The sequence below is a fragment of the Otolemur garnettii genome, unplaced genomic scaffold (assembly GCF_000181295.1).
Source record: "Otolemur garnettii isolate 467f Iridium unplaced genomic scaffold, OtoGar3 scaffold00007, whole genome shotgun sequence".
Taxonomy (NCBI): Eukaryota; Metazoa; Chordata; class Mammalia; order Primates; family Galagidae; genus Otolemur; species Otolemur garnettii.
In genome coordinates this window covers 23,540,858-23,560,685 of record NW_003852402.1, presented here as the reverse complement: position 1 = coordinate 23,560,685, position 19,828 = coordinate 23,540,858, and the positions used below count along the sequence as shown (strand labels likewise).

Below are 19,828 nucleotides of genomic sequence, written 5' to 3'. Positions count from 1 at the left end.
GTCGTACACAAACTCTTCTAAAGTTAATTGTGATTTGTTTGTGGTGTTTCTATTCTTACGCAGATTCTAAGTATACATTGCTTCTTAGAGTTTCACAAACAGACATTTTCATCTGTGGAACCAAATCAAAATATAAAGTCTGCTTGTAAAAATGCTTTTAGAGAGAGTTTTACTCTCAAAATTCTGGTTTTATATTAGAACTGAGAGCAATAATGATCTGAATCATATAACACATTTTATTTGCCTTTTTTCTCTCCTTATGAAAAATGGTGTTCTTTTTGCTGGGGGAATTAAAAGGAAGTTAGTTTTGAATTTTTTTCTGAGATTCATCTGATGTTTTCCCCTGGCCTCCAGCTTCCAGGTTCTTTCCATGTTCTCCCTGTCTTTAGCATTCTCCTGCCTTTGACTAGCACGCTTTGGTCAAGTGTATATACCACAAACACCTGAGATGTTTTCTTTCTGATTATAAAGGTTCAGATACTTACATTAGAAATTCTAATTCACTAAAGCTATGCATGTGTAGGTATTTGTAATTTAAGAAAGTGGTTGATTTTGTTCAGATTATGTTTTAAAGAAGTGATTCTGGGATGCTGGCCCCATATACCATATACTGAGGGTGGCAGGTTCAAACCCAGCCCTGGCCGAACTGCAACAAAAAAATAGCTGGGTGTTGTTGTGAGTGCCTGTAGTCCCAACTACCTGGGAGGCTGAGGCAAGAGAATCACCTAAGCCCAGGAGTTGGAGATTGCTGCGAGCTATGCCACAGCACTCTACCGAGGGTGATAAAGTAAGACTCTATCTCTACAAATAAAAAAAAAAAAGAAGTGATTCTGGAGCACAGGCAGGGTTGAGAATGACTCATGTAGATGAGACACCTTTAGGATTCTTCTGTTGACATGGAGGGAGGAGGGGTAGGCAGAAGGTGTAAGAGTAAGGGGACCAGATTTTAAATTGGTAAAGCAGGACACCATTGACATGGGGGGGCAAACTTTGATAAGCAGTTCTTGATAATCAGTTCTTAACAATTATTTGTTATTATTAAAGTTTAACATTATAAAATTAACAAAAATAATATAAAACTCATATCCTGGTAAAATAGCCCCAAGGCAACTGAAAACCGTATATTCCCTTCCTGTTCTTCCACATTCCCTATGCATTTTTTCCAAAAATTGGGACTTTTTTAAAACGTGTAGGACATGGGACAAATTATTAAAAATTGGGACTGTCCTGCCAAAAGCTGGATATCTAGTCACCTTACTCTGGTGGGGGTGCTACTTGTTTGTTCCAGTTTGGCTCCTTCTGAGCTAATTGTCCTTGCCTAGAAGCAAGGGAGGGAGCCAGTCTCCTGATACCCATTCCACCTGGGCAACCTTGCCCAGGAGGGGAGTAGGGAGTTTACATTACCCTTTTCATTTCCAAATGAAGTTACATTAACCTCTTCATTCCTAAATGGAGTTACATTAACCTTTTCAGCAGCCAAAAATCTGTATTCCCTTCCCATTCTCCCACCCTTCCCTAGCTTGTCCTGCATTCTTTCCAAAAATCAGGACTTTTTAAAAACGCCTTGGGATGTGGGAGAAATTGTTAAAAATTGGGACTATCCCACCAAAAGTGGGACGTCTGGTCACCTTATATAAGAGGCCACTGCTTCTTAGAGACAATTACATTTTCCTTTCTCTCCAGCTTCCCTGTAGTTTAGGAGTTGCCTCTGGGTAAAAGGAAAGGCCACAGGGATGACTTCCCACACCTCCCCAATAGTGTGGCTTGGTCATCAAGTTACTCCCTTGGGCATCAACTTGCTCCCTTTTCTGCTACAGTGAGAACAGATTATTCCAGCAATGACTCTCCATTACTTTGACATCTTGGTAGAAAGACGATTGTCCAACTGTTTAATTGACTTTAAGTTTGGTTGTGGGACTTGCATGTTGTGTTTGGCTTATATTTTAAAAAATTACCAAAATAATTTATGAACTGGAGAAAAAATATGTATCATCTGTCATCATTTTATCATCTGAAGCCCTTTACTCTTATTTAGGGGCATTTTCTTCCAGGTTTTTTCACATGTAGTTTTACATTTTATTTAAAATACCTCAAGTTAGTATTTTGTTTCTTTTCCTACTTGCTTTTTGGCATATCACATAAATTGTGAAAATCATTTCCGTGTTGATCTTTTTCTTCATCAAGATTAAGTCTTGTTAGAATGAGTCAACCCTGGCCACTGTCTGTCTGATCTTGGATGAAGTTATTTAACATCTCTGCATCTCCATTTCCTGTGAAGCAAAATGTCAACAGGAATCCCATCTCATGGGGATGCTGTGAATATCAGAAAGTATCTGTAAATTTCCTAACAATAGTTAGCAGGCAGGAACTGCTCAGTTAATAGTAAAGTAATTAATAATAAATACTATTTATTTATTTATTGGAAAGCTTATTCTTCTAATGAAAAGTCTCAATTGTCCCAGGTAAACCAGCCCTATATTTATCTTTACTTTTCTAAAATTAAACCGAAGTATATTTGTAAACTTGGATCTCCTGTTTTATAATTTGCATGGTCATATTTTTATTTAGAAAAGTATTCCTTTCTTAAAATAAAAAAAAATGTGTGTTTTGTAGAAATGGGTCTTGCTGTGCTGCCCAGGGCAGTGTCAAATTCCTGGGCTTGAGTGATCCTCCTTCCTTGATCTCCCAAAATGCTGGCATTATAGGCATGAGCCAGTGCTCCTGGTCTAGAAAAGTATTCCTTTTGCTACATTGAGATGAAAGAATAGGATGCCTTTTAAATGGACTGCCAGTGATGGGCTCATCATTCTCCTTGGCAGGTCTCATGGTACTGCATTTTGGGCCGTAAAGTTGAAGGAAGTTATGGAAAAGTACGACTAAATGACAATCATCTCCCAAATTCAGGGGAAGCGGTATGTTGACTTAAATGTCAGAAAATGTTAGCAAAGCCTTCATAATGACAATTAAATTTTTTTACGAAGTCATTCTTTTAGTTAATTTCTTTAATTAAATGCTTGAGTCACAATTAAAATCCAATAATGAAAGAAGAGGTTTTTACATATAAAGTTTACTTAATTATATTTTGGCAGTCACATTATTTCAAGTCTCCAAGTTTAACTTGAAATATACTTTTGTTAATAGATACCAGCTGATGGTAAAAGCGTTTTTGAAGTGAAAGGTTTAGAAACCAATGAAAGCTACATATTTGCAATTGCTGCTTATTCTTCTAATGGAAAGCTTATCGGTGGTGCCATTGGGGAGACAACCAAACCAATTCTGATTTATCCACCTCTTTCTGCTGTTACAGCTCGGATGTTCCTGACACAGGTAGAAGAGATTTCTGCTAATTTTTCCACTATGTTTTTCTCCATTAAGCAGTTACTAGGTAATTTCTGATGGAGGGAAAAAAAGCAGCAATTATTCTCAAGCTCCTGTATTGTATTTTTCCGTTATTACAGTTTAGTATCATAAAATAGGAATCATTTATTTTCTTATTAGTGAATTATTTTTTACAATGACACTTTTTCCTGGATTACAATGTACCACATATTAATTTTAGAAAATTTGGAAAATATTGAAATGCATAAAGAAGAAAATGCTACTTGTTTTTCTGTTATCCAGCATCGTAGTTCTTAATGAGATAATTTTGTCACTAGGTGGAGAAATTTTTTGTTGGCACAACCTAGCAGGGTCTTACTGGCTTCTAGTGAGTGGAGGCCAGGGATGCTGACAGTCGCCCTATGATGTACCAGATAAACCCTCCGACAAAGAATTATCCAACATAAAATGTTTATAGTGCCAAGGTTGAGAAACCCTGATCCAGAGATATCCTTTTATTTTTGCGTATCTATCTGCCTATTTATGATACATATACCTATGTATGTATATATACTTATATATATATATGCACAATGTATGTAATGAATTTATGTATAATATAGAACTTTAAATGTAGTATGTATACTATTTTACAGCCTGATACTTTAATATGTAATTGACTTTTCCCCATTCCATTAAATATTCTTTCAGAACATAATTTTTAACGGCCTAATAGCATTGAATCTTATGGATAATCTTAGGAATCTTATAGTTTGTTTAATAATTTTTTGTTGTTGGGCATTTAGATACTTTCTAGTCTTTTGCTATGATAAACAAAGCCATGATGCACACCTTAGCATATAAATCTTTACCTACATCTGTGATTATTTTCATTTCATAGAAATGAAATTTCTGAGTAAATGGGGACAGATCAACCTAAGTTCAGACTCTAGCTCCTCATACTAGCCATGTGATATTGGATAAGTAATCTTCATCTGGGAAGTGAGAATAATAACAGTAACTACATCCCAAAAGTTTCATGAGTATTAAATGGAATTATGCATGGCAAATATTTCACTGCAGCATTTATCACACATAGGCACTGAATAAACAGTATTATTGTCTTTAGTTACACATATACTTCTGCATTAATGTTTTTGCTGAAATAGCTGTTGCCTGACTTAAAACATGTCACCTATGAAGAAGATACTAGAAAGAGGGACTAACCGATGTAGGTCTTAAGCATCTACTTGTAGGGCTATTATTGGCTGTAGAGCTGATGGTTCTTCTCAGTTTTATCATATTTCTATCATGCTATTTTTCTCTCAGTCATAGTCATTGATTAGGATCATAAGCTAGAATGTGAGTTTTATATTATCATATTTTTCAAAGAAAATTAAATTGAGAGAATTGCTAGGATTTGTCTAGCATTGGTTTAGCATGTCATATTGGCTCATGGTTTTCTGGTATTGTGATGTCTTTGGAATCTAATATATTCCCTAATTGGCAGTGATAGAGTTATTGTGAGAAACTGAATATTTCATTCAGGCCTAATTTTTCTCCAGGGAGTAGTTTGACTCTTGGGCTCCATTTGGCAGAACTTTCATTGAAAGTTAATAAAACTAAGTCCAAGCTATACTGCTGGCATAATGAGAAGTGTCATGAAGTAATGACCCGTGTTTCTTTATTGATATGCTATTTGCAGTTCTCTAGTTCATTTATGAGCATTCTTTGTCATAATGTTAAGTGGCTAAAGCAAAACTTTCTCATACATTAGCCTTCCTTAATTTACAACTTAAGTTGAAGCTTTTAAGTTTTAGCAAGTTAATGTACCTTTATTTTGTAAGTGCAATGTAATTTTCATGGGAGTGGTTAGTTTTTAGTTTTAGGACAATTGTGTTCTTTAAAACATATTACCATAAATATAGCAAAGTATGGAGGTATTTCACTAAGTGTCTGTGATTAACTTGAATTTGGGGATTTTAGGTTGTACTTTTATGCAGCATTATTCTGTAAACATTTATAAAGTCAAATAAGTCTTTTCTGGGTTTCCCCTAAATGTGGGATATCAATTTTGTCTATCTAGAAAACTTTTTGAGCAACTTTTATGAATTATACACTTTTTAGAGCTATTTTTCTCTACTTTTTTTGACCTCATGTCTTTTTCTTCTTCCTTTTTAAGTAGAAAATGGCTAGATAATGTGTTGAGAATATAGAAAACTTCAAATCTGTGAGCAGGATTCTAATCTGGACCATAGAGATTATGATTTTAGGCAAACTGATTGGTCTCAATTTTCCTATTTGTAAAATGGACATAAGAGCAAATGCTAGGTTCTATTGGATTGTTGAACCACCAAAGCAAATACTAGGCACAATAGCTTATTGAGATAAGGAAATGGGGAATATTATTTATTAAAAAATCACTATGTGCCAGGTATTTAAAACTCCTTATTCCATTCTTTATAATTAACTCCATGAGGTAGTATTATTACTTTCATTTTATATTTGAAGAAATTGAAATTAATTTAATACTTCCTCTGCCAATCCCACCATATTCCAGCAAGGCTGTATCAGGGAGAGTAAGTAATGTGTCAGGTTGCTCAGGTAGCAGCTGGTGAACCTGACACTCGGACCAGCTCATGCCTTTCTACGGGTCTGTGCAGGTTTTGGGAAGTCATTATGTTGGACACCTAACATGTACCAATTCTTTTTGTTTGTTTGTTTTTAAGAGACAGGGTTTTACTTTGTCGCCCTTGGTAGAGTGCCGTGGTGCCACAGCTCACAGCAACCTCCAACTCCTGGGCTTAGGCAATTCTCTTGCCCTAGCCTTCCGAGTAGCTGGGACTACAAGTGTCCACCACAACACCCGGGTATTTTTTGTTGTTGTTTGGCTGGGGCTGGGTTCAAATCCGTCACCCTTGGTATATGGGGCCAGTGCCCTACCCACTGAGCCATAGGCGCCGCCCTCTCTCATTTATTAAGTGACCTTTTAGTTCTTGTCTTTTCTTTAGTTCCTTTCCCTCCCCTTTACTGTTTTCATGTCTTTCTCTCTCAATTTTTTAAGAAATTTTTTTTTCCTGAGTTGGTGTTGATCAAGCAAAGCCAGTCTTTGTGATCAATATTGGCTAGTCAGCAACATGATAGTGGTGGGAGAAAGGGAAATAAAGTTCATATATTGTCTCTATTTTATATATGAATTCAATAAAACTCTTTGATAAAGAAAGGCTTACCTTTTGCCTGTGACTATTCATATTAAAAAATAATTACAGATAAAAAATAATCATCCCCCTTTCTTAAGCTTGCTCTTCTTTTCCCTCTTCTAACTGAAAATCATCACTCTCTCTACTCATCTATTTATGGATGAATGATTTAGTCAATGTCTACTTTGTGCCAGATTCTATGCTAGAAGTCATCTGTTCTAACTTTGAAATGTCTTTTTTTATCAATCTTATTACCACTGCAGTCACCTTATTTAGATAATTTTGACTTTTGGTTTCAGTTAAGATCCCGACTGCAAGTAAAGGAACCAGTGTGGCTTGGAGTAAAGCAACTAGGCACTGGGAAGGCTACGCAGTGCAGGCCACTCAAAGTCTTTCCACCCTTGGTTCTCTGTGCACATTTTCTTTGTTGTACTCTAATGGGAGGCTTTCTTTACATCTCCATTTCTGGAGGAAAAACTGAAGTTCCTAAATTTTTATCATATGTATATTTAAATTTCACCTATAAACTAACTGGCTCCCAATCTTGAATCTAAATTCTTGGGAAAGAGAATCTGATCCCCCCTGTCTCACACCAGTTTGATAAAGAGTCTGATCTCATTTTTGATGTGTGGCAACTGACTTGTTTTTAAGCCTCACCCTTCTTTTTTCTTTGGCTCCACATCTGGGCAGGCTGATGAAATTTTCTCCTTTGGTGCCAGCAGGAAATTTAAACCTTCCAGTCAGCCTGGACTTTCCCCACTCCTATCTTAGTCCCTATAATGGTCTGATCCACTCTCTCTGTTTCACTTAAGTCAGACCACACCTGCTTGTGCCTGCCCACCTCTCCTCTGGAGTCTTGTGTAAGTAGTAACACTCTTTCTCAAATTCTCCTAGTGTATGGAGTGTTATCAGCCTCAACATTAGAACCAAGCTTTGGGGAAGGGTCCATCGCTTTGAGAAACCCAGCTTGGTTCAGGCACTCACCCTTGACCTGCTAACCATGTTATAGTCTAATACAATTGATGGGTATCCTCCTCCATGGGTAGAGGGAAACGATCAGAAAAAGGATTTTAAAATTTGTTCACATTATTTGTTGTGTTCTTATTCTATGCGAGGCATTTCTTCAGGTTAATGATTTTAAAACTTGAGTACATCAGAATTTCCATTAGTAATGAGTTTCTAGGTGATGCTGGTGGTCCAGGGATCAAACTTTGTAAACTGCTGTTCTAAGCAAAATGAACAAATACCATGGTAGGAGATAGGTGATAAACATGTTATCTCGTAAATATGTTATCTAGTATGTTGGGAGATGATGAGTGCCATGGAAAAAACAAATGGAGTTTTATAAGAGGAATTGGAAATATGAAATGAAGGAATGGAAGATATATTACCATATTAGGTGTGGTAAGGTGATCAAAGAAGGTGACATTTGAGCAGACACTTGAAAGAGCTACTCAGAGTAGCTCTCTGGGGGGAAGGGTATTTGACAGAAGTAACAGGGAGGGCAAAAGTCCTAAGGTTTGTAGAAGTGCATCTGGTGTGTTTCATAAACAGCAAGGAGGCTAATATGACTGGAGCAGAGTAACCCATGGGCAGTAAAAGGATTGGGTAGAGAGGTAAGAAATGACTGGGGTGTAGGGAAGCAGATAATGAAAAGACATCTTGGTCATTACAAGGACATTAGCCTTTGCCTTGAGGGAACTGGGCAGCCATTGGATGGTTTTGAGTAGTGGTATGACAGTGTAACCTCTGTTTACAAAGATTCATCCTGACTGCCATGTTAGAAATAGACCATAAGGGGATAAGGGCAGAAACACCATTCACTGCTGTAACCCCATGAGAGATGGAGGTGGGTTGGCCAATATGGTAGTAGTTGATATGGTAAGAAGTGGTCAGATTCTGGATATATTTTGAAAGATAAGATAGGAAGGTTCCTGATGGAAATAATATAAAGAGAAAAACAAAAGATGACTGTAAGATATTAGCTGACCAGTCGGAAGTGTATAGCTGATATCAGTTGAGTTGGGGAAGGCTGTGGATAGTGTAAATTTAGGGATGGGGGGTCAGAAGTTCAGTTGGGGGCATGTTGAGGCAAGATTTATTATATAGAGAGAGAACTGCTGAGCAGTCAGTTAGATGTATGAATTTGGAGTTTGGGAGATAGGTCTGGGCAGGAGAGGGATTTGAGAATAGCTATGTGATAAAACTATGGGACTGGATGGTATCACCAAAGAAATTAATGTAGAGAAAAAAGAGGAGAAGTCCAAAGACTGCACCCTGGGACATACCAATAGAATGAAATTGGGGAAAAGTCGAGGAACTAGGAAAAGCAACTGAAAAGGAATGTGGTTTTTGGAGTAAAAAGGAAACCGAGAGTGGAGTTCTGGAAGCCAAGTGGAGATCAGGCATCCCAGAGGAGTTATTGACTATACTTAGTTTTTTTCATTAGTCTTTTAGTTCTTCTTTCTCATTTCATTCTAACCCCTCTAAACTCTATATTGCATGTCTCTACCAGGTTAACCATCTTTGAACATGCTTATAGTGTGGAACTCCTCTGTTAAAAACCCCACAAAACCTCATGATTTTACAAACCATAGTTTTCTCATGGGTTTTTGTTTCACCATGTTTACTAATTGAACAAAAACCATTATTTTAAAAAGTATGTATTTAAAAAGGAAAGAGCAGTCAATTATAGTTTCACCACCTGCCTTACACGTCATGTGTTGTTGTAATTCGTGGTAAATCTTAAGAATATTATGGTCTTAGTGACCCCTTAGTCTAGCTCTGCATTTGGCAAGTGCAGCCCAGAGAAGCAACACATTTGCCACTGTAAGACTCAGCTCTAATATTTTTGCTGTCAGGCTATCTACAAATTATTCAACTTCTCAATGCTCTAGTTTCCTCGTCTACAAAATATGAATGGTGATAGAGCTCGCTTGATTGAGATGTAATGAGAACAAAAATGAATGTGAACTGCTTAGTCCAGTGCTTGACATCTGTAAATACTTCCACCTTATTTGTGAAGCCTTGCGAGGCCTTTTGACATCATGTCTCATTTTAACCTGCCCAATTACATCGCCCACTTTTCTTCAAATTCTGAAGTGTCCTTCCTAAATACATCTCGGCAGTTTCTACTACTGGACCTTTTTCAGATTCTATTTAAACCATGCTAACCTTAATCTTAGAGCTCCAAGAACTAAGAAAATGACATGAAGGCTATGTTAACCAGTTTGATGGAAGTGTTTCGGATTGTGTGTGAAAACACCACACTGTACCCCAGAAGTGCATTAATGTACACAGTTACCATTCAATTAAAAAAAAAAATCTTAGAGCTCAGCTTAAGCCCTGCCTTCTCCTTAAGGTTTGTATTTCTTTTCTTGTAAAGCCTCCCCAATTATAATGTGATCTTTTGTAGTTTTTCTGTGATTTTACGTGTTGTAGGCCTTTAATGTGATTCCAGTTCCATGGAGTATGAGACCACTTCTAAGCTTTGAAGAATCTTTACCTATAGTGCTTAGCACAGAGTAGAAACTTCATAAAGCATCCTGGTTGATTGATCTTAAGTACCCATTTGTCAGATTTGAAAATTTCTAGCCCTCTAACTTATTCTCTTGAGTAGAAAATATTCTAGTAATATGTCATTTACATGATTCATTCAATGAATTTATTTATAGTTTATGCCCTACCTGCTTCCATAAAGGATTTGGAGTGACTCATAACTAATTTGGTGAGGTTTTGTATTGTTATATGCATAGTTAAATAGAATGATTTTTAGAAATATCTTTAAAGAAATGTACTCTACCAAAAGAAATAGGTAAGTTGATGATTTTTTTTTCTCCTGAGCTTTACTAGTGAGATCATTTATTTTGCATTGTGCTAAATTTGTTAAACTTAAAACATAGCATGGCTTTTTGGAAAGCATCTCTGTTTTATTCTTTACTCTTTCAGCTGTGAAGTTTTTATTGCACAAAAGCTCTGAAAGTGTCAGTCAGGACCAGAAAAGAATAGGTACATTTCATATATTGGGTTTGGGAAATCTGATTGTTTCTCTTGGAACAGATTGTTCATTATAACAGTATCTATAATAAATGGAGTGCACTGCTGAGATAGATGGAAATGAAATTAATTTGGCTCAGATGTGATCTTTGTTTTGCTTATGAGGATTTGAAACATCCTTACAGAGTTTCAAATTTCCATGCCATTTAGAAATAAAAGAGATTTTAAAAATGTGTCTGTCTCCCTTGCCGATGACCATCGTTACCTCACTATGGCACTGTAGAACAGAAAAGCAAATGTGAACAACTCTATATGAAATTAAGGGATGATAGAACCTTATAAAAACCCTCCTTTAAAATATACATTTCATAAATGAAAATATTGCTTTCAGCTAACGTGCTTTTTCTTGTAGGTTTCGTATCAGACAGGCAACTATGAATTGGCTGAGAAAGTTTTCACACCAGTTTGGGATTATTTTGTTGCTTCACCACTTCAGGCTGAACAATCTGTTGTTAGTTTAAACAATGTAATGACTATTACACAGAGGAGGTAAGCAGAAATATTCCTTGTAAAACATTAATTTGCTTACTGAAAATATAGATGTTGGGTTGGGAAGCCTTGAATTAATTCATTTTCAATTTCATGTTAAGGTAGTTCATATAAAACTGTTTTCTAACAAGAGTCATAATATAAATATACATTTCAAGGGCTCATGTCCTAGTTAGAAACTTTCTTGCTAGAGTCAGAAAAAAAAAAAAACTAGAGCATAAGGATGAAAGTTACAAAATAAAAATACCAAATACTAACCACAGTAGTATCAATTATACAGAAAACACAAATGTGCATTGGGGACTTTGTACCAGCTGGGGTTAAGGTTAGAGTCTGACAGGTGGACTCTTAAGGTAAGATGGCTTTCCTTTGCTTGATGTGGCTCCCAGGGTTAGACCATCGACAACTGCAAATATGTCAGTAGAAGCCATATAAAACTACAGGCCATCCCATCTTTGTGGCAATTTTCCTTAAAAGAATAAAATTTAAGAGCAGCCTCAAAAATGAGCATTAGTGTGATTTTAAGCTGTCTTAACAACAAGTTAAAAAGCAACAAGAATCTCTGTCACCTGCTTGTTAATAATGCCTGAAAGATTTTACGTAAGAAGATAAAACCAGCCAGGCACAGTAACTCGCACCTGTAATCCCTGCAACTTGGGAGTCTGAGGCAAGAGGATTGCCTGAGCCAAGAGTTCCAGGCTATATTGAGCTATGATCACACCACTGCACTCCAGCTTGGGCAACAGAGCAAGACCCCATTCATACCTCAATGATAATGTGCTTAAAATGCAAATATTGGTTGAGGCAAAGCATTGATAATGTTTATTTACATTATACATGTAATTTCATTCAATTAAACAAATGTTGAATTAGCATTTACTATGTACAAGGTTGTTAGGTTCTAGCTGGATTTGAGAGACATTTTGGAGGAGGAAGAGGTTAAGGTTTTATGTGACTTGTGGGGATAGAGAGAGAAAGGAGTAAAAAGTGACTGGGATTTCTAGTGTTTACTGACTTGGACATCTGTAACTTTTTTTTTTGAGGCAGAGTTTCATTATGTCACCCTTGGTAGAGTGGGCCGTGGCGTCACAGCTCATAGCAACGTCAAACTCTTGCCTCAGCTTCCCAAGTAGCTGGGACTACAGGTGCCTGCCACAATACCCAGCTATTTTTTGTTGCAGTTGTCATTGTTGTTTAGTTTAGCAGGCCTGGGGCAGGTTTGAACCTCCCAGCCTTGGTGTATGTGGCTGGTGCTGTAACCACTGTGCTATGAGCGCCAAGCTAACATCTATGAGATTTACTAAGGATGCATTAGAGGTGGAAGTAGTTTTTGGAGAAAGATAATTAATTTTATTTGGGATATCTTGAATTGGTTTCCCAGCAGGAGGCCTTTGTGAATATGAGTTAGTGGATAGGTTTATTTATTTAGTGCTGACTCTCAAAACAGAATCTAGGCTAAAGATATGAATTTAGAAATTGTCCATTGAGGTCATCATTGAAATGTTGAAAATGAGTGATATTTCCCACAGAATGACTATTTATCAGAAAAGTTAGAAGGCTGGAAATGAGCCCTGGACATTGCTTATATGTAAGGAGCAAAAGCAAGAGATGGAACCAAGAAAGGGTATAGAAAAGGAGCTGTCCAGGAACTGAAAGTTCAGGAAAGTCCGTTGCCTGGGGAAATGAGAATATCACAAAAGAGGGACTGGTCAGAGATATTAAATGCTGTGCAAGGTCAGGAAGAGAGGTTGCTCAATTAGATGCTACAAAGAGACTGAGTAGAGTAATCACAAACAGAGATTTTTTAGAGTTGGCAATTAAGATACCACTGGTGAATTCAACAGAATCACTTTTGTGGCATGGTCCAGAAACCATTTTGTAATGTCTAAGGAAAAAATGACAATGAAAAAATCATAACAAGCAAAGACCACTTGTGAAGTTTGGTGGTAAAAGAAGAGTGGAAAGCAGGAGGAAGCTTGAGGAGGGGACTTCTGGAAGGAATTTTTGAGAGTAGAGGGTAGGACCCGGTACAGAAGGAGAGAGTGAAGATACAAGAAAATGTAAGTGGTGATGACACTACTGGACGGCAGAGTTAGGAGGATATAAGAGGGCAGGGGATTGAGAATTCTGTGGGCAATGTGAAAAAGAAGACAATAGAGATAAGTGGAAGTGTTGCTAAGAACAGTAATGACTCAGTTGATGGTATCTAACATGAATTTGTAGCGAAGCCCAGCTCTTTGTAGCTGGGCCACATTTGATTCATCTTTATATCCCAGGGTCTAGAACAGTGTCTTGTACATAATAGGCATTCAGCAAATGCTGGTTTGAGTGAAAGAATGAATGAGTAGAATAAGTCAGAGATTGATCATTATGGCAGGGGTAGCAAAGTTGGAGAGTGACACCTCTGTAAGGTCAGCTAAATTGATTATTGCATAAAATAAAGAGGTGACAGAACAGAATGTGCTGAAAAGGTCTCTGTAGAGAAGACTGGCCAGAGTCTGAGCTAGATAGGTAAGGAAATGGAGCCAGGAAGTGACAGCCTGGACTAGTTGCATGGGTCATGTGCTGAAGGTCATTGTGATACAAAGAGAAATTTTGGTAGGAGTTGTAGGAATGGGAATACTGTCTTGGTAAAGATAATTTCAGAGTTTAAAATGGTGGTGAAAAGGATAATCTTCATGTGGGAATTACTTTCCTATTTTACAGGATTGGGATTATGAAAAGTAAATGAACCTAAACTTAAAAGGGAGAGTTTGTTGGCAAGTAAGGCAAAGGGCAAGGGAGAGAATTGTGGACACAAGGAAGAGCATAGATCTCACAGCTTTGCCAATGGTTGGCTCGTTGACTACAATTTAGAAAAGACACTTAGAAATAATACTAAGATTATTATTAAGATTCTAATATTAAGATTCTCTAATCTAATATTAAGATTCTCTTTCTCTTATTTTTAACCATGGCTGAGTTTGCTTCATTTTCAGAAAGTTCATTAATTGAAATATTGGGCCTATTTCTCAACCTTTTGAAAACCTATGGTGATTTCATTATATGGTAGAAGGGAACTTCATATAGTAGAACCAGAAAACTTTGCTATTAGTTAATTTTGTGTACTGTGATATAATACATATTTTAGCACTTTGATTTTATTACTTGTCAACTTGTTGAGGATAGCTTTTAATTTTGCTATAAACAGCTGTGCAAGAATTCCACACATTTTTGTGGCTTTCTTGACGTCATTGTGTAGATATGGAGAACAAATCAATCTAAAAAGGTGAGTTTGCATGCCAGATTATTTTATATTTATACCTGTAACATCCTTTACTTTATTTTGCAGATTACGTTCAGATGTTTTGGCAGAGACGTCTTCAATTCTTTTGTACCTTTTTCTTAGAAATATTTTTGTAACAAGTGACATTAAAATTAAAGAAGAAAATCTTTTCTGTGATAATATTAAAGGCAATGAGATTTTCCCTTCTCAACAAGTAAGTGAATTAAAGTGACTAAAAACATATCAGATCCGCTATATTTGCTTCTTGATGTTTCAAGGTCATGTTCTTATGGGCTTACATGTTCATTTTTTTAGGGAAACTGTTTTTATTCTTTAATTTTGCATATTTATTTATTTTTTTAATTAAATCATAGCTGTGTACATTAATGCATTTATGGGGTACAAGGTGCTGGTTTTATATACAATTTGAAATACTTACAACAAACTGGTTACCAAAGCGGTCACCACATTTTCTTAACTATTGTATTAAGACATGTGTACTCTACACTTAGTAGATGTGGATTGCACATTCTGTCTTGTGAATGAACTGAGACGTATCATTGTACAATTGTGCCGCTTTAGTGGATATTTCATATGGATTTCACAGGCCTAAGTTCATGTTTGTTTTTTCTCTTCTTTTCAATTTATTTTTTTCCCCTTGTATACAAAGGTAGTATGCATTTCAGACATTCAAAATTGTGTAATGCATAAGGTGAATCCCATCGTCATCCTATTACCTCTAAGAAAGCCACAACTTTGTTTTCATATGGTTTCTCTAATTAAAAAAATATGCATAGACAAAGCTGTTATTATTTATGAAAATGGGATCATGATCTACTTGGTATTTCTGCAACATCCTTTTTAACACTTTTAATCATTTATCTTGGATGTATTTTCATGCTGGTATAGATCAATCTGCCATATTCTTTTAAATTATAATATTGGATTCACGTACAGAGATGGCTATTTAACCCATCTCCTGTTGACAGATTCCTCAGGGTGGTTATAAACATCTGCAGGCCTATCATGCTTTTGCTCTGATTGATAATCCTGCATTATTTTTCATCCCTCTTTGAGGTTTACTCTTCTTTCTTTCTTTCCTTGCCTCAGATATGGAGAATTGAGCCATCTGTTTTTTTTTTTTCCCTCTTCTTTAAGCTTGCTTTTTCCTACCCATCCATTTATCTATTAATTAGTTAACCAGTAAATTGTTGGCTGAGACAGTGCTGGGGATATGAAAGTGAAAATAACGTGACTTTGCCCCAGACGAGTTCACTGTCCTGTACAGCCCAACCACTCACAGCTACCCAACCTGTTCCTACTCTATTGCTTCCAATTTCTTCCTTTACCATATTTGGTCTGAAAATAAAGACAATTTAAAGGCACTTCAGGGAATTTTGGCATCCTAGCCTATCATGCTAGTAAAAACTGTATAGAAATTTCTTCTGGTTGCTGCTCAGTTTTTTTTGTACATAGTTTTAAATATATATACAGAAAAAAACAAAAACCTTTCCCCAGGAAAGAGAAAGAAGAATAAGTATGTTCTCCTATTATTTAAGTGGCATTTAGTCTTAAAACCCTTACTTTACATTTTATTGTCATTTTTATTTAAATAGCCAAAGTAGCAGTATAGTAGATGATTAATTTTCTTTACTGAAAATTTACCATTTTCTCACAAATCAAAAGGGAAATGGCAATCTGTAAATCAAGGGAGGACAGTATTATAATATTAATATTCATTATAAATCATATGTTATGTTTTAATTATTACTTGTTAACATTTTTTTGTTTTTGAAAACTAGATTTTTCGCTAACATAAAAATATGAGGGTGTATAACGCACCTCCTGGGTGAGGGGCTCTTCTACAAATGGAACTTTACCCTGGAAGTGAGAACAATGTAACCTAAAAATTATACCCTCATATTAATTTGAAAAACTAACCTTTTTCTTTGTATTCATGGAAAAAATTGTGGCTTGGTGCCTATAACTCAAGTGACTAAGGCACCAGCCACATACACCAGAGCTGGCAGGTTCAAATCCAGGCCAGACCTGCCAAAACAACAATGACACTTGCAACCAAAAAATAGCCAGGTGTTGTGGCAGGTGCCTGTTGTCCCAGCTACTTGGGAGGCTGAGGCAAGAGAATTATTTAAGCCTAGGAGTTGGAGGTTGCTGTGAGCTATAATGCCATTGCATTCTACCCAGGGTGACAGAGTGAGACTGTCTCAAAAAAAAAGAAAAATTCTTAGAAGTTGAAGATTTTTTAAAAATGTCTTTTTCCAGGGCTGTATGTTTCTGGTAAATCTCTAAACACCATATTATTTTGGTTCTTACTAAAGTTTTTTTTTTTTCCTTGAAAAAAATAAAATAATCTAAAAACTAAAAAAAAAATACAGCAAATATTTTATCTTCACAATGAAAATTGGTTCTTTTTCTGTTATTTGCGGAGTTTGCATTGTATTATAAAAAATCTGAAGTTTAATTCTAAGATTATGCTGTCCGTAAGTAGCATTATTGGGGTATTAGAGTTGTTTCTAAATTTAGATTATCTTCTAACAAACATTCATATAGTTGTTAAACCAAAAGGATTGCATTTTTTGTCTTTTATTCTCCTTAGAAACACTTGAGTTAAGTACCTGATGTTCAACTTGAGTAATAATACCTGTTTCTTTACAGATGGCTAGACTGACTGAATGTGAAAGAGTATTGGTAGCCCTGGAACTTAGCAACTTTCTAAATGATTCCAGTTATGCCCTGCAAGCTGTGACTCAATGTTATGGCCTCCTTGCTCCTATAATCTATCACAATATTGTTTTGGTACCTGCTGTGCAGGTAAGGGTATTTCTTCTACCTCTCCATCCCCCAAGATAAAGGTATTTTTGTAAAGGTAACTCAATAATTCATTTTGGAAAAGTATTTATATCTCTTATGAAGTTCAAACAGGTCAAAAATAAGTAGAAATTTTAAGAGTTAACTGAAAAACATTTTAATAATATGTCTGGGCAAACATAAATTAGGACATAAAATGTGTTCCTTTGAAAATATTCCTCCACACGCTGTCCATATTTAAATATTGGCAATTTGTTTTGTAAGTTATTTCCATTTTAATGGTCTTGTAATATTAGAAATGGCAGTGTTTATTTAAAGCATATTGTTAAATCCATCATCTGGTGAAAGATATGATGGCTGACCCAAGAAAGAAATACTTGGTGTCTTGGTGATAGAAGAATTGGGATTTATGGAAAAAGGGTGTGTGAGACTTGGTTGAAAGGATTGTCAGTTATCCACACTTCTTAACAAATCACCATAAACTTTGTGGCTTGAAAAGACACCCACTTATTATCTCATAATTTCAATAGATCAGGAGGATACTGGTTAGCTGGGTCTTCTGTTTAGGGTCTTATCAGGTTGAAATCAGGGTATTGGACAGGGCTATGATTTCATCTTAGGCTCAAGGTCCTTTCCAATATTAGTAGTAGTTAAGAGAATTCATTTATTTGAGGCTACCTAGTAGGAGGTCATCAGCTCCTGAAGACCAGCTACCAATTCCCTGCCACATGGCCTTTTCCACAATAGCAGTTTGCTTCTTCAAGGCCAGGAGCGTCCCCTCCAGTATGCTATGAGAAGTCTCAATGGGTGGAATGTGATCATGAGCCATGGTCTCATCACATTCACAGCCCTGACCCATATTCAAGGGGAAGGGATTGTACAGGGCTTGTACATAGGGGGGAGGAATCTTGGGGACTACTTAGAATTTCATTTGCCATGGGGGAGTAATGAGAGAAACAAGATTTTGCTGCTTAGACTTACTGAAAGTTATCATTGTCACCATCATTGTTATCATTGACAACATGACACAGGTTTTGCAAATCAAAGATGTGTGTAAACTTATGGAAAATCCAAAGATTTCCATTTCACTGTTACCAAGAGCTTAAGTAACTTAACAATTATTCACTTTGAAGGGGGTTTGCTGGAGCATAAATGCCTTTCTTTCTCCCATAAACCTAACACCAGAAGTTGTTGGAGAGATCTGTCTTGAGGTTCCAAAATCTAGACTCATACGTGTAGTTGACAGCCTTTCTTGCCTTCTTTGTAAATATATTGGAGCAGTATTCCCAAGTGTGGCATATGCTTCCTCCAGAATCCAAATGTACCTACCTGGCATGGTCTTTTCTTCCTAGAGGTGAGAGATGCCAGAAGTCAGGCTTAATTTGGAGGGGTATTCCAGCCTCTCTCAGATATTTCATTAATGCAACAGGTCCCCAAAGCTTCTTCCCTTTGGAGGGCATGTATCTTATCAAGGTCTTCAATGTGCTTGCCATTTCTTGCTCATTAGGTCCAGTTAATATGATGTCATCAATATGGTGGGCTCATTATATTTTGAGTCATGTCTGGAAAGTTCATGTCCTTTCACACAATATTATGTTAGAGGGTTTGCTTTGGGGTGGTACTCAAAGTATACACTTTTATTTGTCCAGTGTTAATGGGAACTTCTTTCTTTCCTATAGGATAGAAAAGAAAAGGTATCCATATAAACACATACCTTTTAATGTGCTTTATTGAGGATACCACATAGGAAAACAGCCACTGCAAATGGTGTTCAAGTCCTTGTGTTGACAGTAACCCACTGTTACCTTCTAGGATCCCACTGATTTGGGATGCCTTGGGATACAGTGAGGAGAATGGATTTGAGCTATGAGAAAAAACCTTCAGAAAGAAGCCTCTAATTAGATTATATTGTTTGGAATAATGAAATATCAGTGGAACCCAGGAGAGATTCCAGAAATAGGCCTTAATATTTGTGAGAATGTAATGTATGACAGAATTTGCATTCCCATGCGGTGGACAGAGGATGGACATTAATAAATGGTGGTGAAATACCTGGATATTTGTCTGAAAGATAATAGACTTTTCTCCCTATTCATACTAAATATAGAAAGTCCACATGTAATTAAGACTTAAATATAAAACAAAGCAAAAAACTTCAGGGAAAATTGTCCCCGGAGATGACATGTGCAGTCTAGTGTTTGGGGGAAATACTATGAACCAAGACTAACTCCTAGATGTGAGATACCTGTGTGTAACGAAAGGGATGATAACAAAGATAGTAGGAAATTTATGGATTTGGAAAAATATCCCCAAATGTTATGAAGGGCAAATAAATATACCAAAGAGTTTTGCAAATTGACAATAACCTAATAGAAAAATGGGGACATGATATGATATGAATATTCACAAGAGAGCAAATCTGAGAAACATATGAAGGATGCTTGAATTCTGAATATTAATAGAAATGCATATTAAGTTAACAATGTAATATCAGTGGCAGAATTGAAAAGATCTGTAAATCCTATTGCTTGTGAAGACAGGACCAAGGCATTCTGATTCATTGATTTGGAAAATATTTGTTGTTACAAGCATTTAGATTTTGGTAAAGTAATCTTAGTTTTAATTCAATTAAATCTAATTTTAAACAAAATTAGAAACAAATGTACCTGAC

The 19,828-nt window shown here is 36.3% G+C and overlaps 1 protein-coding gene across 1 annotated transcript in view; it reads left to right on the top strand.

The window, feature by feature from the left end:
- CFAP54 (cilia and flagella associated protein 54) overlaps nt 1-19,828 on the top strand; it is a 301,384-nt gene that overhangs the window by 86,858 nt on the left and 194,698 nt on the right. The window contains exons 21-25 of the mRNA XM_012814149.2: nt 2,820-2,912; nt 3,142-3,327; nt 10,927-11,063; nt 14,395-14,542; nt 17,005-17,160. Of these exons, the coding sequence (XP_012669603.2) occupies nt 2,820-2,912; nt 3,142-3,327; nt 10,927-11,063; nt 14,395-14,542; nt 17,005-17,160 (720 nt within the window). The remainder of the gene's footprint in view (nt 1-2,819; nt 2,913-3,141; nt 3,328-10,926; nt 11,064-14,394; nt 14,543-17,004; nt 17,161-19,828) is intronic.